At 42.1% G+C, this 21282-nt stretch overlaps 1 protein-coding gene across 8 annotated transcripts in view; it reads left to right on the top strand.

Annotated features, from left to right (window-relative positions):
- LOC124004185 (membrane-associated guanylate kinase, WW and PDZ domain-containing protein 2-like) overlaps positions 1 to 21282 on the top strand; it is a 252761-nt gene that overhangs the window by 12217 nt on the left and 219262 nt on the right. For 7 of the 8 annotated variants that reach the window (XM_046313016.1, XM_046312969.1, XM_046312961.1 and 4 more), the window contains exon 2: positions 17782 to 17898. In XM_046313016.1, the coding sequence (XP_046168972.1) occupies positions 17782 to 17898 (117 nt within the window). Of the gene's footprint in view, positions 1 to 14808; positions 15070 to 17781; positions 17899 to 21282 lie in introns of those variants that run through there. The other variant, XM_046312982.1, reaches the window with a different exon arrangement.

Genomic DNA, 21282 nt, shown 5'->3' with positions numbered 1-21282 from the left:
ATTGACTTGGAGTTACATTGTGTTGTTTAAGTGTTCCCTTTATATTTTTGAGCAGTGTACACATACATTGTTTTCAGACCCCCCCCCCAGTATTCAGACCCTTCCACATTTTGTTACGTTACAGCCTTGTTCTAAAATTTATTATAGCATTTTTTTCCCCATCATCAATCGACACACGATACCCCGTAATGGCAAAGCAACATTTTTTATATTTTTTATTATCAAGCTGATATGACATTTACATAAGAATTCAGACCTTTTACTCAGTACTTTGTTAAAGCGTCTTTGGCAGCAATTACAGCTTCGACTCTTCTTGGGTATGACGCTACAAGCTTGGCACACCTGTATTTGGGGAGTTTCTCACATTCTTCTCTCCAGATTCTCTCAAGCTCTGTTAGGTTGGATCGTGAGCATTGCTGCACAGCTATTTTCAGGTCTCTCCAGAGATGTTCGACCGGGATCTGGCTGGGAGGGCCTTGCAGGACATTCAGAAACTTGCCCCGAAGCCATTGTCTTGGCTGTGTGCTGAGGGTCGTTGTCCTGTTGGAAGGTGAACCCTTGCCTCAGTCGGAGGTCCTGAGCACTCTAGAGCAGGTTTTCATCAAGGATCTCTCTGTACTTTGCTCCATTCATCTTTCCCTCAGTCCTGACTAGTCTCCCAGTACCTGACGCTGAAAAACATTCCCACAGCATGATGCTGCCACCGCCATGCTTCACCCTAGGACTGGTGCCAGGTTTCCTCCAGACGTGACGCTTCAGGCGAAATAGTTAAATCTTGTTTTCATCAGACCATAGAATCTTGATTGTCAAGGTCTAAGATTCTTTAGGTGCCTTTTTGCAAACTCCAAGCGGGCTGTCGTGCCTTTTACTGAGGAGTGGCTTCCGTCTGGACACTACCATAAAGGCCTCATTTTTTGGAGTGCTGTAGAGATGGTTGTCCTTCTGGAAGGTTCTCCCATTTCCACAGAGGAACTCTGTATCTCTGTCAGAGTGACCATCGGATTCTTGGTCACCACCCTGACCAAGGCCCTTCTCCCGTGACTGCTCAGTTTGATCTGCCGGCCAGCTCTAGGAAGAGTCTTGGTGGTGCCAAACATCTTCCATTTAAGAGTGATGGAGGCCACTTCAATGCTGCAGAAATATTTTTGGTACCCTTCCCCAGGTCTGTGCCTCTACCTAATCCTGTCTCAGAGCTCTATGGACAATTCCTCCGATCTCATGGCTTGTTTTTTGCTCTGACATGCACTGTCAACTGTGGGACCTTATATAGACAGGTGTGTGCCTTTCCAAATCATGTCCAATTAATTCAATTTACCACAGGTGGACTTCAAACAAGTTGTAGAAACAGCTCAAGGATGATCAATGGAAACAGGATGCGCCTGAGCTCAATTTCAAGTCTTATAGCAAAGGGTCTAAACACTTATGTAAGTAAGGTGTTTCTTGTGTGTGTCAGTATGTGTATAATATATTAGACAGTGAGGGGGGAAAAGTATTTGATCACCTGCTGATTTTGTACGTTTGCCCACTGACAAAGAAATGATCAGTCTATCATTTTAATGGTATGTTTATTTGAACAGTGAGAGACAGAATAACAGCATAAAAAAAACGCTTGTCAAAAATGTTATAAATTGATTTGCATTTTAATGAGGGAAATAAGGATTTGATCGCCTCTCAATCAGAAAGATTTCTGGCTCCCTGTTGTCTTTTATACAGGTAACAAACTGAGATTAGGAGCACACTCTTAAAGGGACTGCTCCTAATCTCAGTTTGTTACCTTTATAAAAGACACCTGTCCACAGAAGCAATCAAGACCAAAGAGCTCTCCAAGGATGTCAGGGACAAGATTGTAGACCTACACGAGGCTGGAATGGGCTACAAGACCATCGCCAAGCATGTTGGTTGAGAAGGTGACAACAGTTGGTGCGGTTATTTGCAAATGGAAGAAACAAGAACTCTCAATCCCCCTCGGCCTGAGGTCCCATGCAAGATTTCACCTCATGGAGTTGCAATGATCATGAGAACGGTGCGGAATCAGCCCAGAACTACACGGGAGGACCTTGTCAATGATCTCAAGGCAGCTGGGACCATAGTCACCAAGAAAACAATTGGTAACACACTATGCCGTGAAGGACTGAAATCCTGCAGCGCCCGCAAGGTCCCCCTGCTCAAGAAAGTACATATACATGCCCGTCTGAAGTTTGCCAATGAACATCTGAATGATTCAGAGGACAACTGGGTGAAAGTGTTGTGGTCAGATGAGCCCAAAATGGAGCTCTTTGGCATCAACTCAACTTGCCTTGTTTGGAGGAGGCGGAATGCTGCCTATGACCCCAAGAACACCATCCCCACCCCACCGCTTTGGGATGTTTTTCTGCTAAGGGGACAGGACAACTTCACTGCATCAAAGGGACGATGGACGGGGCCATGCACCATCAAATCTTGGGTGAGAACCTCCTTCCCTCATCCAGGGCATTGAACATGGGTTGTGGATGGGTATTCCAGCATGACAATGACCCAAAACACACAGCCAAGGTAACAAAGGAGTGGCTCAAGAAGAAGCACATTAAGGTCCTGGAGTGGCCTAGCCAGTCTCCAGACCTTAATCCAATTGAAAATCTGTGGAGGGAGCTGAAGGTTCGAGTTGCCAAATGTCAGCCTCAGAACCTTAATGACTTTGAGAAGATCTGCAAAGAGGAGTGGGATAAAATCCCTCCTGAGATGTGTGCAAACCTGGTGGCCAACTACAAGAAATGTCTGACCTCTGTGATTGCCAACAAGGGTTTTGCCACCAAGTACTAAGTCATGTTTTGCAGAGGGGTCAAATACTTATTTCCCTCATTCAAATGCAAATCAATTTAAAAAATGTTTGACATACGTTTTTCTGGATTTCTTTGTTGTTATGCTGTCTCTCACTGTTTGAATAAACCTGCCATTAAAATTATAGATGGATAATTTCTTTGTCAGTGGGCAAACGTACAAAATCAGCAGGGGATCAAATACTTTTTTTCCTCACTGTATGTGTGTGTACATGCATACATGCATGCATGCATACATACATACATACATACATACATACATACATACATACATACATACATACATACATACATACATACATACATACATACATGCATGCATGCATGCATGCATACATACATGCATGCATGCATACATACATGCATGTATTTCAGCGTGTATTTCTTTCATCACATTCCCAGTGGGTCAGAAGTTTACATACACTCAAATAGTATTTGGTAGCATTGCCTTTAAATTGTTTAACTTTGGGTCAAACATTTTGGGTAGCCTTCCACAAGCTTCCCACAATAAGTTGGATGAATTTTGGCCCTTTCCCACTGGCAGAGCTGGTGTAACTGAGTCAGGTTTGTTGGCTTCCTTGCTCTAACACGATTTTTCAGTTCTGCCCACAAATGTTCTATTGGACTGAGGTCAGGGCTTTGTGATGGCCACTCCAATACCTTGACTTTGTTGTCCATAAGCCATTTTTCCACAACTGGAAGTATGCTTGGGGTCATTATCCATTTGGAAGACCCATTTGCGACCAATACATCCACCTAATTTTCCTGCCTCATGAAGCAATTTATTTTGTGAAGTGCACAAGTCCCTCATGCAGGAAAGCACCCCCACAACATGATGCTGCCACCCTGTGCTTTACGGTTGGGATGGTCTTCTTCAGCTTGCAAGCCTCCCCCTTTTTCCTCCAAACATAACGATGGTCATTATGACCAAACAGTTCTATTTTTGTTTCATCAGACCAGAGGATGTTTCACCACAATGTACGATCTTCGTTCACATGTGCAGTTGCAAACTGTAGTCTGGCTTTTTTATGGCGGTTTTGGAGCTCCTTCCTTGCTGAGTGGCCTTTCAGGTTATGTTGATATATAGGACACATTATACTGTGGATATAGATACTGTTGTACCTGTTTCCTCCAGCATCTTCACAAGGTCCTTTGCTGTTGTCCTGGGATTGCACTTTTTGCACCAAAGTAGGTTCATTTCTAGGAGACAGAACGCGTCTCCTTCTTGAGCGGTATGACGGCTGCGTGATCCCATGGTGTTTCTGCTTGCGCACTATTGTTTGTACAGATGAACGTGGTGCCTTCAGGTGTTTGGAAATTGCTTCCAAGGATGAACCAAACTTGTGGAGATCTACAATTGTTTTCTGAGGTCTTGGCATATTTCTTTTAATTTTCCCATGACGTCAAGCAAAGAGGCACTGAGTTTGAAGGTAGGCCTTGAAATACATCCACAGGTACACCTCCAATTGACTCAAATGATGTCAATTAGCCTATCAGAAACTTCTAAAGTCATGACATCATTTTCAGGAATTTTCCAAGCTGTTTAAAGGCACAGTCAAATTAGCGTATGTAAACTTCTGACCCACTGGAATTGTGAAACAGTGAATAATAAGTGGAATAATCTGTCTGTCAACAATTGTTGGAAATATTACTTGTGTCCTGCACAAAGTAGATGTCCTAACCGACTTGCCAAAACTATAGTTTATTTTATTTATATATATATATATATATATATAGTGCCTTGCGAAAGTATTCGGCCCCCTTGAACTTTGCGACCTTTTGCCACATTTCAGGCTTCAAACATAAAGATATAAAACTGTATGTTTTTGTGAAGAATCAACAACAAGTGGGACACAATCATGAAGTGGAACGACATTTATTGGATATTTCAAACTTTTTTAACAAATCAAAAACTGAAAAATTGGGCGTGCAAAATTATTCAGCCCCTTTACTTTCAGTGCAGCAAACTCTCTCCAGAAGTTCAGTGAGGATCTCTGAATGATCCAATGTTGACCTAAATGACTAATGATGATAAATACAATCCACCTGTGTGTAATCAAGTCTCCGTATAAATGCACCTGCACTTAGACAGTCTCAAGAGGTCCGTTAAAAGCGCAGAGAGCATCATGAAGAACAACAATCATGAAGTGGAACGACATTTTTTGGATATTTCAAACTTTTTTAACAAATCAAAAACTGAAAAATTGGGCGTTCAAAATTATTCAGCCCCCTTAAGTTAATACTTTGTAGCGCCACCTTTTGCTGCGATTACAGCTGTAAGTCGCTTGGGGTATGTCTATCAGTTTTGCACATCGAGAGACTGAATTCTTTTCTCATTCCTCCTTGCAAAACAGCTCGAGCTCAGTGAGGCTGGATGGAGAGCATTTGTGAACAGCAGTTTTCAGTTCTTTCCACATATTATAATAATATAATAATAATATAACATATTCTCGATTGGATTCAGGTCTGGACTTTGACTTGGCCATTCTAACACCTGGATATGTTTATTTTTGAACCATTCCATTGTAGATTTTGCTTTATGTTTTGGATCATTGTCTTGTTGGAAGACAAATCTCCGTCCCAGTCTCAGGTCTTTTGCAGACTCCATCAGGTTTTCTTCCAGAATGGTCCTGTATTTGGCTCCATCCATCTTCCCATCAATTTTAACCATCTTCCCTGTCCCTGCTGAAGAAAAGCAGGCCCAAACCATGATGCTGCCACCACCATGTTTGACAGTGGGGATGATGTGTTCAGGGTGATGAGCTGTGTTGCTTTTATGACAAACATAACATTTTGCATTGTTGCCAAAAAGTTCAATTTCGGTTTCATCTGACCAGAGCACCTTCTTCTACATGTTTGGTGTGTCTCCCAGGTGGCTTGTGGCAAACTTTAAACGACACTTTTTATGGATATCTTTAAGAAATTACTTTCTTCTTGCCACTCTTCCATAAAGGCCAGATTTGTGCAATATCCGACTGATTGCTATGGACAGAGTCTCCCACCTCAGCTGTAGGTCTCTGCAGTTCATCCAGAGTGATCATGGGCCTCTTGGCTGCATCTCTGATCAGTCTTCTCCTTGTATGAGCTGAAAGTTTAGAGGGACGGCCAGGTCTTGGTAGATTTGCAGTGGTCTGATACTCCTTCCATTTCAATATTATCGCTTGCACAGTGCTCCTTGGGATGTTTAAAGCTTGGGAAATCTTTTTGTATCCAAATCCGGCTTTAAACTTCTTCACAACAGTATCTCGGACCTGCCTGGTGTGTTCCTTGTTCTTCATGATGCTCTCTGCGCTTTTAACGGACCTCTGAGACTATCACAGTGCAGGTGCATTTATACGGAGACTTGATTACACACAGGTGGATTGCATTTATCATCATTAGTCATTTAGGTCAACATTGGATCATTCAGAGATCCTCACTGAACTTCTGGAGAGAGTTTGCTGCACTGAAAGTAAAGGGGCTGAATAATTTTGCACGTCCAATTTTTCAGTTTTTGATTTGTTAAAAAAGTTTGAAATATCCAATAAATGTCGTTCCACTTCATGATTGTGCTTCCCACTTGTTGTTGATTCTTCACAAAAAAATACAGTTTTATATCTTTATGTTTTGAAGCCTGAAATGTGGCAAAAGGTCGCAAAGTTCAAGGGGGCCGAATACTTTCGCAAGGCACTGTGTATATATGTGTATATATATATATTTTTTTTTATATTTTTTTTATTTTTTTTATATATTTATTTTATTTATTTGCAAACATTTCTAAGAAACTGTTTTTGCTTTGTCGTCATTGGATATTGTAGGTTGACTGTTTTTATTTTTAATCCATTAGAATAAGGCTTTTACGTAACAAAATGTGGAATAAGGGAAGGGTTCTGAATAGTTTTCGAATACACTATAAATCTATGGTAAGACCTGCTATAATGGATGTCTTGCAATGTTCATCAACCAATTTGACAGAGCTTGAAGAATTTGTTAAATAATAATGGGAAAATGTTGCACAATCAATATGTTTTCCTCACGGTCACGGAGAGCGAGATCACACTGTCATTTAGAACAACAGGGACTTTCATGCAGGCCATTTGATTAGATGTTCAAGAGTCTTATGGCTTGGGGGTAGAAGCTGTTTAGAAGCCTCTTGGACCTAGACTTGGCGCTCCGGTACCGCTTGCCGTGCGGTAGCAGAGAGAACTTATATATATATATATATATATCTATACATCCACACAGTATGAACGCCCAGTAGCTGTCTGATTTGTCAACGCAGTTTAATTGGTGCTTTAAAGCAGGTAAAATTGGTGTAGATACAATCAGAAAGGTAGGTAGGGAGAGAAGGAGCAAGGGATAAGAGAGGAAGAGGTCTAAGAGATGAGAAAGAAAGAAAGGAAGAGTGAATGGGGAAGAAGAACAAAGAAAGGAAGTAAGATTTGAAAGAGAGGAAAGTAATGCAGATGGACTCAGCGGGAACAATCCAGAAAGGAATAGTATAGATAGTGAGTGAGAGATTGTAGCTTACTCGTTCTAAGCAGTTTTCTGTGAGTTTGCAGTGTTATAGAATTAATTATACAGTATTCACTACTTCACTTTTTCCACATTTTGTTGTTTCGGGCCTGAATTTAAAATGGATGACATGTAGATTGTGTCACAGGCCTACACACAATACCCCATAACGTCAAAGTGTAATTATGTTTTTTGAGATTTTTTGTACAAATTAATGAAAAGCTGTCTTGAGTCAAGTATTTAAAACCTTTGTTATGACAAGCCTAAATAATTTCAGGAGTAAGAATTTGCTTAACCGTTCACATAATAAGTGGCACGGACTAACTCTGTGAGCAATAATATCAAATCAAATCAAATTTATTTATATAGCCCTTCGTACATCAGCTGATATCTCAAAGTGCTGTACAGAAACCCAGCCTAAAACCCCAAACAGCAAGCAATGCAGGTGTAGAAGCACGGTGGCTAGGAAAAACTCCCTAGAAAGGCCAAAACATAGCCTGGTTCCTCTCTAGGTTTCTTCCTATGTGGGGTGGCCAGTCCTCTTCTGGCTGTGCCGGGTGGAGATTATAACAGAACATGGCCAAGATGTTCAAATGTTCATAAATGACCAGCATGGTCGAATAATAGTAAGGCAGAACAGTTGAAACTGGAGCAGCAGCACAGTCAGGTGGACCGGGGACAGCAAGGAGTCATCATGTCAGGTAGTCCTGGGGCATGGTCCTAGGGCTCAGGTCCTCCGAGAGAGAGAGAGAGAAAGAAAGAGAGAATTAGAGAGGGCATATGTGGGGTGGCCAGTCCTTTTCTGGCTGTGCCGGGTGGAGATTATAACAGAACATGGCCAAGATGTTCAAATGTTCATAAATGACCAGCATGGTCGAATAATAGTAAGGCAGAACAGTTGAAACTGGAGCAGCAGCATGGCCAGGTGGACTAGGGACAGCAAGGAGTCATCATGTCAGGTAGTCCTGGGGCATGGTCCTAGGGCTCAGGTCCTCCGAGAGAGAGAAATAAAGAAGGAGAGAATTAGAGAACGCACACTTAGATTCACACAGGACACCGAATAGGACAGGAGAAGTACTCTAGATATAACAAACTGACCCTAGCCCCCCGACACAAACTACTGCAGCATAAATACTGGAGGCTGAGACAGTGTAGTGTTTACCAACATTTTTTTAATGACTACTTCTTCTCTGTACCCCACACATTGAATTATATGTAAGGTCCGGTCCCTCAGTCGAGCAGTGAATTCCAAAATAGAAATTCAACCACAAAGACCAGGGAGGTCTTCCAATGCCTCACAAAGAGGGGCACCTATTGGTAGATGGCAAAAAAACAGACATTGAATATCCCTTTGAGCATGGTGAAGTTATTACTTACACTTTGGATGGTCTATCAATACACCCAGGCACTTCAAAGATGCAGGCGTCCTTCCTAACTTAGTTGCAGAAGATGAAGGAAACCAGTAATGTACTGAACTATACTCTACTTTTCTTTACTGTACTATAAAGTGCTTTCCAAACTTGTGAGAGAGACAGAGACTTTTCACACTCTTACTTTGACCAACAGACGACAGAAAGAAAACTGAAAATGGTTGAAAAACGTGGTAATATACAGTCGTGGACAAATGTTTTGAGAATGACACAAATATTAATTAACACAAAGTTTGCTGCTTCAGTGTCTTTAGATATTTTTTGTCAGATGTTACTATGGGATACTGAAATATAATTACAAGCATTTCATAAGTCAAAGGCTTTTATTGACAATTACATGAAGAGTCAATATTTGAAGTGTTGAAGTGTTCTTTTTCGAGACCCTTCTTGGAGAATGTGTTGACCCTTCTTTTTCTCTGCAATCCACCCTGGCATGCTGTCAATTTACATCTGGGCCACATCCTGACTGATTGCAGCCAATTCTTGCATAATCAATGCTTGGAGTTTGTCAGAATTTGTGGGTTTTTGTTTGTTCACCCGCCTCTTGAGGATTGACCACAAGTTCTCAATGGGATTAAGGTCTGGCCAGTTTCCTGGCCATAGACCCAAAATATCGATGTTTTGTTCCCCGAGCCACTTAGTTATCACTTTTGCCTTATGGCAAGGTGCTCCATCATGCTGGAAAAGGCATTGTTCATCACCAAAATGTTCCTGGATGATTGGGAGAAGTTGCTCTCGGAGGATGTGTTGCTACCAGTCTTTATTCATGGCTGTGTTATAGGCAAAATGTGAGTGAGTGTTCTAGGCAAAATGTGAGTGAGCCCACTCCCTTGGCTGAGAAGTAACCCCACACATGAATGGTCTCAGGATACTTTACTGTTGGCATGACACAAGACTGATGGTAGCGCTCATCTTGTTTTCTCCGAACAAGCTTTTTTTCCGGATGCCCCAAACAATCAGAAAGGGGATTCCTCAGAGAAAATTATTTTACCCCAGTCCTCAGCAGTCCAATCCCTGTACCGTTTGCAGAATATCAGTTTGTCCCTAATGTTTTTCCTCGAAGTGGCTTCTTTGCTGCCCTTCTTGACACCAGGCCATCCTCCAAAAGTCTTCACCTCACTGTGCGTGCAGATGCACTCACACCTGCCTGCTGCAATTCCTGATAAAGCTCTGAACTGGTGGTGCCCCGATCCTGCAGCTGAATCCGCTTTAGGAGATGGTCCTGGAGCTTGCTGGACTTTCTTGGGCACCCTGAAGCCTTCTTCACAACAATTGAACCGCTCTCCTTGAAGTTCTTGATGGTCCGATAAATGGTTGATTTAGGTGCAATCTTACTGGCAGCAATATCCTTGCCTTTGAAGCCCTCTTTGTGCAAAGCAATGATGACGGCATGTGTTTCCTTGCAGGTAACAATGGTTGACAGAGGAAGAACAATGATTCTGAGCACCACCCTCCTTTTGAAGCTTCCAGTCTGTTATTCAAACTCAATCAGCATGACAGAGTGATCTCCAGCCTTGTCCTCGTCAACACTCACACCTGTGTTAACGAGAGAATCACTGACATGATGTCAGCTGGTCCTTTTGTGACAGGGCTGAAATTTTGGGGATTCAGTTCATTTGCATGGCAAAGAGAGACTTTGCAATTAATCTGATCACTCTTCATAACATTCTGGAGTATATGCAAATTGCCATCATGCAAACTGAGGCAGCAGACTTTGAAAATGAATAGTTGTGTCATTCTCAAAACTTTTGGCCACGACTGTACAGTACCAGTCAAACGTTTGGGAACACCTACTCATTCCAGAGTTTTTATTTTTTACAATTTTCTACATTGTAGAATAATAGGGAGGACATCAAAACTATGAAAATTATGAAATAACATATGGAATCATGTAATAAACCAAAAAAGTGATTCTTTAAAGTAGTCTCCTTTTGCCTTGATGACAGCTTTGCACACTCTTGGCTTTTTCTCAACCAGCTTCATGAGGTCACCTGGAATGTATTTCAATTAACAGGTGTGCCTTTTTAAAAGTGAATTTGTTGAATGTCTTTCCTTCTTAAAATGTTTGAGCCAATCCGTTATGTTGTGACAAGGTAGGGGTGGTATACAGAAGATAGCCCTATTTGGTAAAAGACCAAGTCCATATTATGGCAAGAAGAGCTCAAATAAGCAAAGAGAAATGACAGTCCTACTATCATTCCTTTACGACATGGTCAGTCAATCTGGAAAATTTCAAGAACTTTGAACGTTTCTTCAAGTGCAGTCGCAAAAAAATATCAAGTGCTATGATGGAACTGGCTCTCATGATGACCGCCACCGAAAAGGAAGACCCAGTTACCGCTGCAGAGGATAAATGAATTAGAGTTAACTGCACCTCAGATTGCAGCCTAAATAAATGCTTCACAGAGTTCAACAGACATCTCAACATCAACTGTTCAGAGCAGACTGCGGGAATCAGGCCTCATGGTCGAATTGCTGCAAAGAAGTCACCACTAAAAGACACCAATAAGAAGAAGAGAGTTGCTTGGGCCAAGAAACACAAGCAATGGACATTAGACCGGTGGAAATCTGTCCTTTGGTCTAATTAGTCCAAATTTGAGATGTTTGATTCCAATCGCAGTGTCTTTGTGAGACGCAGAGTAGGTAAACGGAGGATCTCTGCATGTGTGGTTCCCACCATGAAGCATGGAGGAGGTGGTGTGATGGTGTGGGGTGCTTTTCTGGTGACACTGTCAGTGATTATTTAGAATTCAAGGCACACTTAACCAGCATGGCTTCCACAGCATTCTGCAGCGATACGCCATCCCATCTGGTTTTCACTTGGTGGGACTATAATTTTTTTTTTCAACAGGACAATGACCCAACACACATCCAGGCTGTGTATGGGCTATTTGACTAAGAAGGAGATTGATTGAGTGCTGTATCAGATGACCTGGCCTCCACAATCACCCAACCTCAAACCAATTGAGATTTTTTGGGATGAGTTGGACCGCAGAGTGAAGGAAAACACCTTTTTGATTACTACATGACAACAAGTGCTCAGCATATGTGGGAACTCCTTCACGACTGTTGTAAAATCATTCCAGGTGAAGTTGGTTGAGAGAATGCCCAGAGTGTTCAAAGCTGTCATCAAGGCAAAGCGTGGATACTTTGAAGACTTTAAAATCTGAAATATATTTTTATTTGTTTAACACTTTATTGGTTACTACACAATTCCATATGTGTAATTTCATAGTTTTGATGTCTTCACCATTATTCTACAATGTAGAAAATAGCAAAAATAAAGAGAAACCCTTGAATGAGTAGGTGGTTCTAAACTTTTGACTGGTACATACAGTACCAGTATTTAACAAGAGTTAAGTAAACTGAGCAATATAAAATCTTGCCTCCTTATAATGCCCATTGTTAAAGAAAATTTTCCAAATAAATTATAGTGTGAGATTATAAGGTTTACAGTATTTATTTGCTTTTTGCATCGTGCTTTTGCATTACAAAAATGTTGGACATTAAAAACCTCTATTCTTATCTGGCAATGTAAATCTCTGATTGAGAATATTTTAGTCCCCCTTCTAGGAGCCTGATGATTCAAACGATATTCATGTTATGCTTATGTTTATTTCTTCTATGTTGAGGGAGGAGTGTGAAAGAGTGCCATGTCAAAGGTCACCAGTCATCATTTGTTTATTTTTGTGTGATCATTAAAAAATTAACTAATTTCATTCCGATGTAAAGCACACATTAATTTAATTTGGACACAGTGTTTCCTGTCCTATTCTCCTGAGTACATGCTTTCTGTTAGGGTCTGTGTAGTTACTAGGTTTGAATGTTGGGAACCTGGTTACTGAGACTTACCAGAATGTACTGCCCAAAATCACTCCTTTTTCCCCGAGACAAATAACTGAGAAACCAGTAAATGATAATAAATTATTAATATGAAGAGCATTGTGTGAAATGAAACTGTTATATTATATGCGATGTCTAAATCTGGCTTTTCTACGACGTCTGCATGATGAATCATCAACACTCAGCATGGGGACAGACAGCCCATCTCAGTATGGAGTGCAGTTCACAATGCATGTAGACCTATCATCAAATTTATTTATATAGCCCTTCTTACATCAGCTAATATATCAAAGTGCTGTACAGAAACCCAGCCTAAAACCCCAAACAGCAAGCAATGCAGGTGTAGAAGCATGGTGGCTAGGAAAAACTAATTAGAAAGGCCGAAACCCAGAGAGGAACCAGGCTATGAGGGGTGGCCAGTCCTCTTCTGGCTGTGTGGGGTGGAGATTATAACAGAACCAAGATGTTCTGTGGCCAAGATGTTCAAATGTTCATAAATGACCAGCATGGTCAAATAATAATAATCACAGTAGTTGTTGAGGGTGCAACAAGTCAGCACCTCAGGAGTAGATGCCAGTTGGCTTTTCATAGCCCATCATTGAGAGTATCTCTACCGCTCCTGCTATCTCTAGAGAGTTGAAAACAGCAGGTCTGGAACAGGTAGCACGTCCGGTGAACAGGTCAGAGTTCCATAGCCGCAGGCAGAACAATTGAAACTGGAGCAGCAGCTGGGGACAGCAGCTGGGGACAACTGGGGACAGCAAGGAGTCATCATGCCAGATAGTCCTGAGACATGGTCCTAGGGCTCAGGTCCTCCGAGAGAGAGAAAGAAAGAAAGAGAGAATTAGAGAGAGCATACTTTAAATTCAGTGACTCAGCCCCTGTAATAGGGTTAGAGGCAGAGAATTCCAGTGGAGCGAGGGGAACTGGCCAGGCAGAGACAGCAAGGGCGGTTCGTTGCTCCAGAGCCTTTCCGTTCACCTTCACACTCATGGGCCAGACCTCACTCAATCATTTGACCTGTTGAAGAGATGAGTCTTCAGTAAGGACTTAAAGGTTGAGACCGAATCTGCGTCTCTCACATGGGTAGGCAGACCATTCCATAAAAATGTAGCTCTATAGGAGAAAGCCCGGCCTCCAGCTGTTTGCTTAGAAATTCTTGGGACAATTTGGAGGCCTGCATCTTGTGACCGTAGCGTGCGTGTAGGTATGTACGGCAGGACCAAATCGGAAAGATAGGTAGGAGCAAGCCCATGTAATGCTTTGTAGGTTAGCAGTAAAACCTTGATATCATCTCATCATCGTAAAGTTTTATGTCTGTGGTACAGTAATATAAAGACTGAATGCGCATATAATTTACCCATCTCCATCTGGCTTTCAGGGGTCACCTTCAGGTAATACATTCCATGCAGTATTAGCCATTTAATTAGCTAATTAATGATGGGTTATTTATAGTAAGCTTCTAACTTATAGCCTCTCTCTTGTGCAATACGAATGCACCTGTGCTCTGCTGGACTCTCTCCAAGGAGAGTCCCATGAAGGAAAAGCCAGACTAGAATAGCTTGCTGGACATAATTTTGTTATACCAATGTAATATTCATAGATTATACCAATGAAATATTCTCTGTTTGCTGAACATGAAATACAACAGCCAATAGAACTCACAGGTAGTTTGAAAGAGTGAATATGCAATGGAGGAAGGCTCGAGCAGTTATTTATTCAAACCCATAACAATTCAAATCTTCATGAAGAGAAGTGAAGGCCTTCTGCATCAAATTCTATTCCTACAGTATATTATTTAAGGATGTCATGAGAATGACGAAAATAAGGAAAACAAAACATATTTAATTTAGCAGTTGAAAGCAAGGAAGGAATGAAGCAAAAACAGCGAGACAAAGAGGAGGTAGGCCAATAACATTTTATGAAAGGTATATATGCGTCAGCCTACTAATTATACAAATAGACCCTATTATTTCAAAATTGAAATCAAGTTCACTAGTCTATACTTTGTAGGCTGCAAGCCTCTCCCTGCTTTATCATGGTTTGAATGAGGTTTGTAATTCCAGTCCCTTAAGATCCATTTTATCATCTGGATCTGCACCTCCGTGCACGACTGCTGTCAGTGAACAGGGGGCACTACAGGACTGTAGAACCCCTCTAACCAATCAGCATCCAGATCTGGATGAGCCCGGCTTCCCACTGGCAGATTTTATTTCCCTCTGTTGTCTCCCAATGGTCTCTATCTCTCTTCCCCCGTCTCCATCGCCGTTCCTGGGATGTAAAATTAGCTGCAGCGGGGGCTGTGTGCTGGAGCATCGGTAAAGAACCAGGGACAGAGGGACGTAGAGGCTGGCCAAAACAGTAGAGGATGCTCCGTGTCTGGGCACAAGGCTAGAGGACGACTGGGAGGACAGGGCTCTCTGTGGATGTATACCTGTGGAGAACCTATTTTACCAGTCCTGCCAGCTGGGCCAGCTGCTGATGAGGTGCCTACGCTGTCTGTGCTGGTGTGTGTGTGTGTGTGTCCTTGCAGCTGTGCATGCATGTGTATGTGTTCAGCACTGATTGTGTCAGTTGTGATTTTCACACTCCGACCGTCTGATCATCTTGTTAATCAGGCTTTTCCCAATCAGCTACCGTTTTTGTTGTTGCTTTGCTCTCCCCTGTTCCTCTCCTGCTCTAACCAGCAGAGTTATGTTGTGGACGATCTCACCAGTGTCTCAGAGCTTGGCTAAAATGGTGACCTTCATTTTTACATATGATGTTATTGATGAGGAAGAGCTATGTATTTTTTTTTTTTAGATCTAATCAGTACAGTTGTCTTCGCCAGGGTTAGAAGCTTTGTGCATGTGTGTGGGTGCATGTGTGTTTGTGTATGTGTGTGTTTGATTCAGATCTGTACAGTTTACACTGTCTAGAGTAGAGGTCGACCGATTATGATTTTTCAACGCCGATACCGATTATTATTGGAGACCAAAAAAATCTGATACCGATTAATCAGCCGATTTAAAAATAAAAAAGATATATATATATATATTTGTAATAATGACAATTACAGCAATACTGAATTAACACTTATTTTAACTTAATATAATACATTCAATTTGGTTTAAATAATGCAAAAACAAAGTGTTGGAGAAGAACGTAAAAGTGTAATATGTGCTATGCTCAGAACATGAGAACATATGAAAGCTGGTGGTTCCTTTTAACATGAGTCTTCAATATTCCCAGGTAAGAAGTTTTAGGTTGTCGTTATTATAGGACTATTTCCCTCTATACCATTTGGATTTCATTAACGTTTGACTATTGGATGTTCTTATAGGCACTTTAGTATTGCCAGTGTAACAGTATAGCTTCCGTCCCTCTCCTCGCTCCTCCCTGGGCACGAACCAGCAACACAACGACAACAGCCACCACATCGAAGCAGCGTTACCCACGCAGAGCAAGGGAAACAACCAACCCAAGGCTCAGAGCGAGTGAAGTTTGAAACGCTATTAGCGCGCACTAACTAGCCAGCCATTTCACTTCGGTTACACCAGCCTCATCTCGGGAGTTGATAGGTTTGAAGTCATAAACAGCGCAATGCTTGACGCACAACGAAGAACAAAAGTGCTGTTTGAATGAATGTTTACGCGCCTGCTTCTGCCTACCACCGCTCAGTCAGATACTTGTATGCTTGTATGCTCAGTCAGATTATATGCAACGCAGGACACGCTAGATAATATCTCATAATATCATCAACCATGTGTAGTTAACTAGTGATTATGATTGATTGTTTTTTATAAGATAAGTTTAATGCTAGCTAGCAACTTACCTTGGCTTACTGCATTTGCGTAACAGGCAGTCAGTCTCCTTGTGGAATGTGAGGTCTCTTTTCGACTCCGTCTGCATATTTGCAATCAAATCTCCTTAGCTATCATTCTCTGATTCCGCTGATTTCTGAACTCGGTCCTCCAGAACGTGGAGAGCAGCACTTATGCCGTTCTACTATGTGATATCTTTTTTTTTAAATGCATTAGAAAGGATTACCTACACATACTGACCAGTTCATATTATAGACAGAAGAATGCTACATGGCAGACCAATCCAATCATCTCATGTCCAGCCCACTCATTGTCTCAGCCAATCATGGCTAGCGGGAAGGTTGCTGTATTTTCCCGTGGCTAAACCAACTAGGCTCGTAATTTAACAATTTTATTTGTATTTACAGATGGCATACAAGTTTGTTATTTATGCACATGAAAGTTCACATGTTCCAGAAAGTATTTCTGCCATAAAATGTATTTTGATAAAAAATATTTTTAAGTTCAAATGGCATTCCTGTGAAGTAGTGATGCACGATATACGCCTAGTTTCCTGAAACAAGTCACAATTGTGTTTATGTTAATTAACGGTCAATTACCGTGACACCGGCAGATATTTGCTTGACAATCACCGGCTGACAAAATGTCATGGCCCCCACAGCCCTACCTGCATATTAAATGTTGGGTAATATGATGTGTAGTTAGGGGTGGGGATGGGGGTGTGGTGACATGTGAATGCGGAGTATGGTGTACAGTGTTAGTGCTGTTGTAAGGATGTAGCTAGATGGTGTTGGATCTGTGAAATTGTCATGTTGTTCTTTTGGAATTGGTAGTGCTAGATACAGGCCTTGTAATGTGGGGACATTTTAGTGGGAGAGGTTTGGGGCGTGTGGTGTAGTCTATGGTGTATGGTGTACACAATGGGTTTCATTGTCTGGGTTTTTGCTCCATTGTCTGGGTTTTTGCTCCTCCCTTGTACTTGATTGGTCAGTTAAGGTCAATTGATTAGTTAGGAACACCCCTCACCTGGTTATTTTGGTCTTTATTGGAAACAAAATGAAAGTCCCTCAAGGAATTGAGTCTGTCCCCCCTGGTGTACACTGGTTTGTCATGAGATATAGGGATGAGGTGATACACTGCCAGATTGAGACTCAATGCAATCTGTCAGACTCAGTACACTGTGACAGTAGTGAGATGTGATAATAATAGGCCTCTGTCCATGTCCCCTTCAGTTACACAATTACTGTGATGTGTATTTGTGTTTTACTACTTGTTTGTTTGTGTGTGCGCCTTCCTTCCTGCACGTGTTTTTGAGTTTGAGTGTGTGCGTCTGCTTGCCTGCTTGTGTGTGTTTTCTAGTGTGTATTTTAACCTTGTCTGTTTGTGTGTGTGTAGGGGGCATGGTGGATAAGGACCTCCGGCACTACCTCAATCTGCGCTTCTCCAAGGGATCCGTGGACCACGACCACCAGCAGATCATCAGAGACAACCTCTACCTCCGCACCGTACCCTGTGAGTCAACACATACACACACAGACAGACAGGCACCCAGAGACACACACACTAAAAGACACACGCATAGACACACGCACGGTTGTCATAACCTACCTCCGCATCTGACCCCTGACCATAGCAGAACACTAGGGATGAATGTCATTATTTATCCTCTCCTCTCCAGGCCAAATCCCTGTGGGCATCCTGCATATCTCTTTTACTCGACCTGTGTTGAGGTGTGACTATTGAGATGTACCCGACCTGTGTTTGAAGTGAGGTGAGACTATTGAGATGCACAAACCTGTAGTTGAGTTGAGACTATTGAGATGCACCCGGCCTGCATTTTAGGTGCGGTGAGACTATTGAGATGCACCCGACCTGCGTTTTAGGTGAGGTGAGACTATTGAGATGCACAAACCTGTAGTTGAGTTGAATTGAGACTATTGAGATGCACCCGACCTGCGTTTTAGGTGAGGTGAGACTATTGAGATGCACCCGACCTGTGTTTTAGGTGAGGTGAGACTATTGAGATGCACCCGACCTGCGTTTTAGGTGAGGTGAGACTATTGAGATGCAACCGACCTGCGTTTTAAGTGCGGTGAGACTATTGAGACCCAGCAACTCTCCCTATTATTGAGGTGCAGGACATACAGACAGTATAGGCCATATTTGGTTTATTTTAATTGTTTTTTTCCAAGGTGGTTGATGCTAGACGTACTAAATAACGGTTGTCTTTAAAAAAAAATATTGAACAGGCTGTGTCTGAAATGTCACCATTTTCACAATTTGTATGAAGATTTACCAGACTACTCTGGTAATACATAAGGAGCCATAGAAAATACTTACCTACGTGAGGACAGAACTTCTAGCAAGAGTTGTAGAAGAAATGGTCCAAACGTTTAAGTTTCAGGGCAGCAAAGAGAGCCTTGAATGCTCGAGACATGCTATATGAATCCTGAATGAATACAGTCTACTTATACTGTTGCTTTGCGTTAACGGGGTCTCTCTCTCTCTCTCTCCCTCGTTCTATTTTTCTCGTTCTCATTTTTTTTCTCTCTCCTTTTATTTGGTGTATTTTCAGTGTCCTCTCTCTTTCTCTCTGTCTGACATTGCCCTGGTGGTCCATTACTGCACACGCTCAGTATCTCCTCTTTTTCTTTCTCTTTTTTCTCTCTCTTGCTCCTTCACCCATCGGTCGCCAAGCTCTCTTTCCATGGCAACCAGCCTCGTCTCAGTCCTGCGTCGCCCTTCCCCCACCGCTGCACACAAGACGTGCACAGTATTAAAGACCCATTGCAGTCATTTTTATACAAATATCAAATCATTTCTGGGTAAGAATTGAGTACCTTACTGTAATAGTTTTCCATTAAAATTGACAAAAATAGCTTTTTGGCAAATAACTATTTAGCGAGCAAACATTTTGCTAGGACTGTCTGGGAGTGGTCTGAGTGGGCAGGGGAAAACTAGCTGTTATTGGCAGAGAAGTTTGGAACTCTCTTTATTGGTCTATTAACCAATTTACCTGCATAATGATGTCACCAGGCAAGCCGAAACTCCCGCCCACGCAAACCTGCTGATTAGAAGATCAGGAAAAACACTGATCTCAGTTTTTACAGTGTTAGTTTCATCAGCTGTTGTACAATATGATACAAAAGACAGGTAAAACATAATTTGGACTGCACTGGACCTTTAACACACAGAAATCAAAGACACACACACACACACACTGAGTGTAAAAAACATTAAGGACTGCTCTTTCCATGACATAGACTGACCAGGTGAATGCTGTGATCCCTTATTGATGTCACCTGTTAAATCCACTTCAATAAGTTTAGATGAAGGGGAGGAGACATGTTGAAGTATGATTTTTAAGCCTTGGACAATTGAGACATGGATTGTGAATTTGTGCCATTCAGAGGGTGAATGGGAAAGACCAAAAAAAAATGAAGTGCCTTTGAACGGGTTATGGTAGTAGGTGCCAGGCTCACCGGCTTGTGTCAAGAACTACAATGCTGCTGGGTTATTCACACTCAACAGTTTCCCGTGTGTGTCAAGAATGGTCCACCAGGCAAAGGACATCCAGCCAACTTGACACAACTGTGGGAAGCATTGGTGTCAACATCGGCCAGCATCCCTCTCGACACCCAGATTCATTGAGGCTGTTCTGAGGGCAAAATGCGTTTCTAATGTTTGTTATATACAGTGGGGCAAAAAAGTATTGTCAGCCACCAATTGTGCAAGTTATCCCACTTAAAAAGATGAGAGAGGCCTGTAATTTTCATCACAGGTACACTTCAACTATGATGGAGAAAATGAGAAAAAGAATTCCAGAAAATCACATTGTAGGATTTTTTATGAATTTATTTGCAAATTATGGTGGAAAATAAGTATTTGGTCACCTACAAACAAGCAAGATTTCTGGCTCTCACAGACCTGTAACTTACTTCTTCTTTATGAGGCTCCTCTGTCCTCCACTCGTTACCTGTATTAATGGCACCTGTTTGAACTTGTTATCAGTATAAAAGACACCTGTCCACAACCTCAAACAGTCACACTCCAAACTCTACTATGGCCAAGACCAAAGAGCTGTCAAAGGACACCAGAAACGAAATTGTAGACCAGCACCAGTCTGGGAAGACTGCATCTGTAATAGGTAAGCAGCTTGGTTTGAATAAATCAACTGTGGGAGCAATTATTAGGAAATGGAAGACATACAAGACCACTGATAATCTCCCTCGATCTGGGGCTCCACGCAAAAATCCCAGAACCACACCGGGGGACCTAGTGAATGACCTGCAGAGAGCTGGGACCAAAGTAACAAAGCCTACCATCAGTAACACACTACGCCGCCAGGGACTCAAATCCTGCAGTGCCAGACGTGTCCCCTGCTTAAGGCAGTACATGTCCAGGCCCGTCTGAAGCTTGCTAGAGAGCATTTGGATGATCCAGAAGAAGATTGGGAGAATGTCATATGTTCAGATGAAACCAAAATATAACTTTTTGGTAAAAACTCAACTCGTCGTGTTTGGAGGACAAAGAATGCTGAGTTGCATCCAAAGAACACCATACCTACTGTGAAGCATGGGGGTGGAAACATCATGCTTTGGGGCTGTTTTTCTGCAAAGGGACCAGGACGACCGATCCGTGTAAAGGAAAGAATGAATGGGGCCATGTATCGTGAGATTTTGAGTGAAAGCCTCCTTCCATCAGCAAGGGCATTAAAGATGAAACGTGGCTGGGTCTTTCAGCATGGCAATGATCTTGGAGTGGCCTAGCCAGTCTCCAGATCTCAACCCCATAGAAAATATTTGGAGGGAGATGAAAGTCCGTGTTGCCCAGCAATAGCCTCAAAACATCACTGCTCTAGAGGAGATCTGCATGGAGGAATGGGCCAAAATACCA

This window comes from Oncorhynchus gorbuscha, linkage group LG02 (assembly GCF_021184085.1).
Source record: "Oncorhynchus gorbuscha isolate QuinsamMale2020 ecotype Even-year linkage group LG02, OgorEven_v1.0, whole genome shotgun sequence".
In the NCBI taxonomy this organism is placed as follows: Eukaryota; Metazoa; Chordata; class Actinopteri; order Salmoniformes; family Salmonidae; genus Oncorhynchus; species Oncorhynchus gorbuscha.
This window is presented reverse-complemented; position numbering and strand designations above follow the sequence as displayed.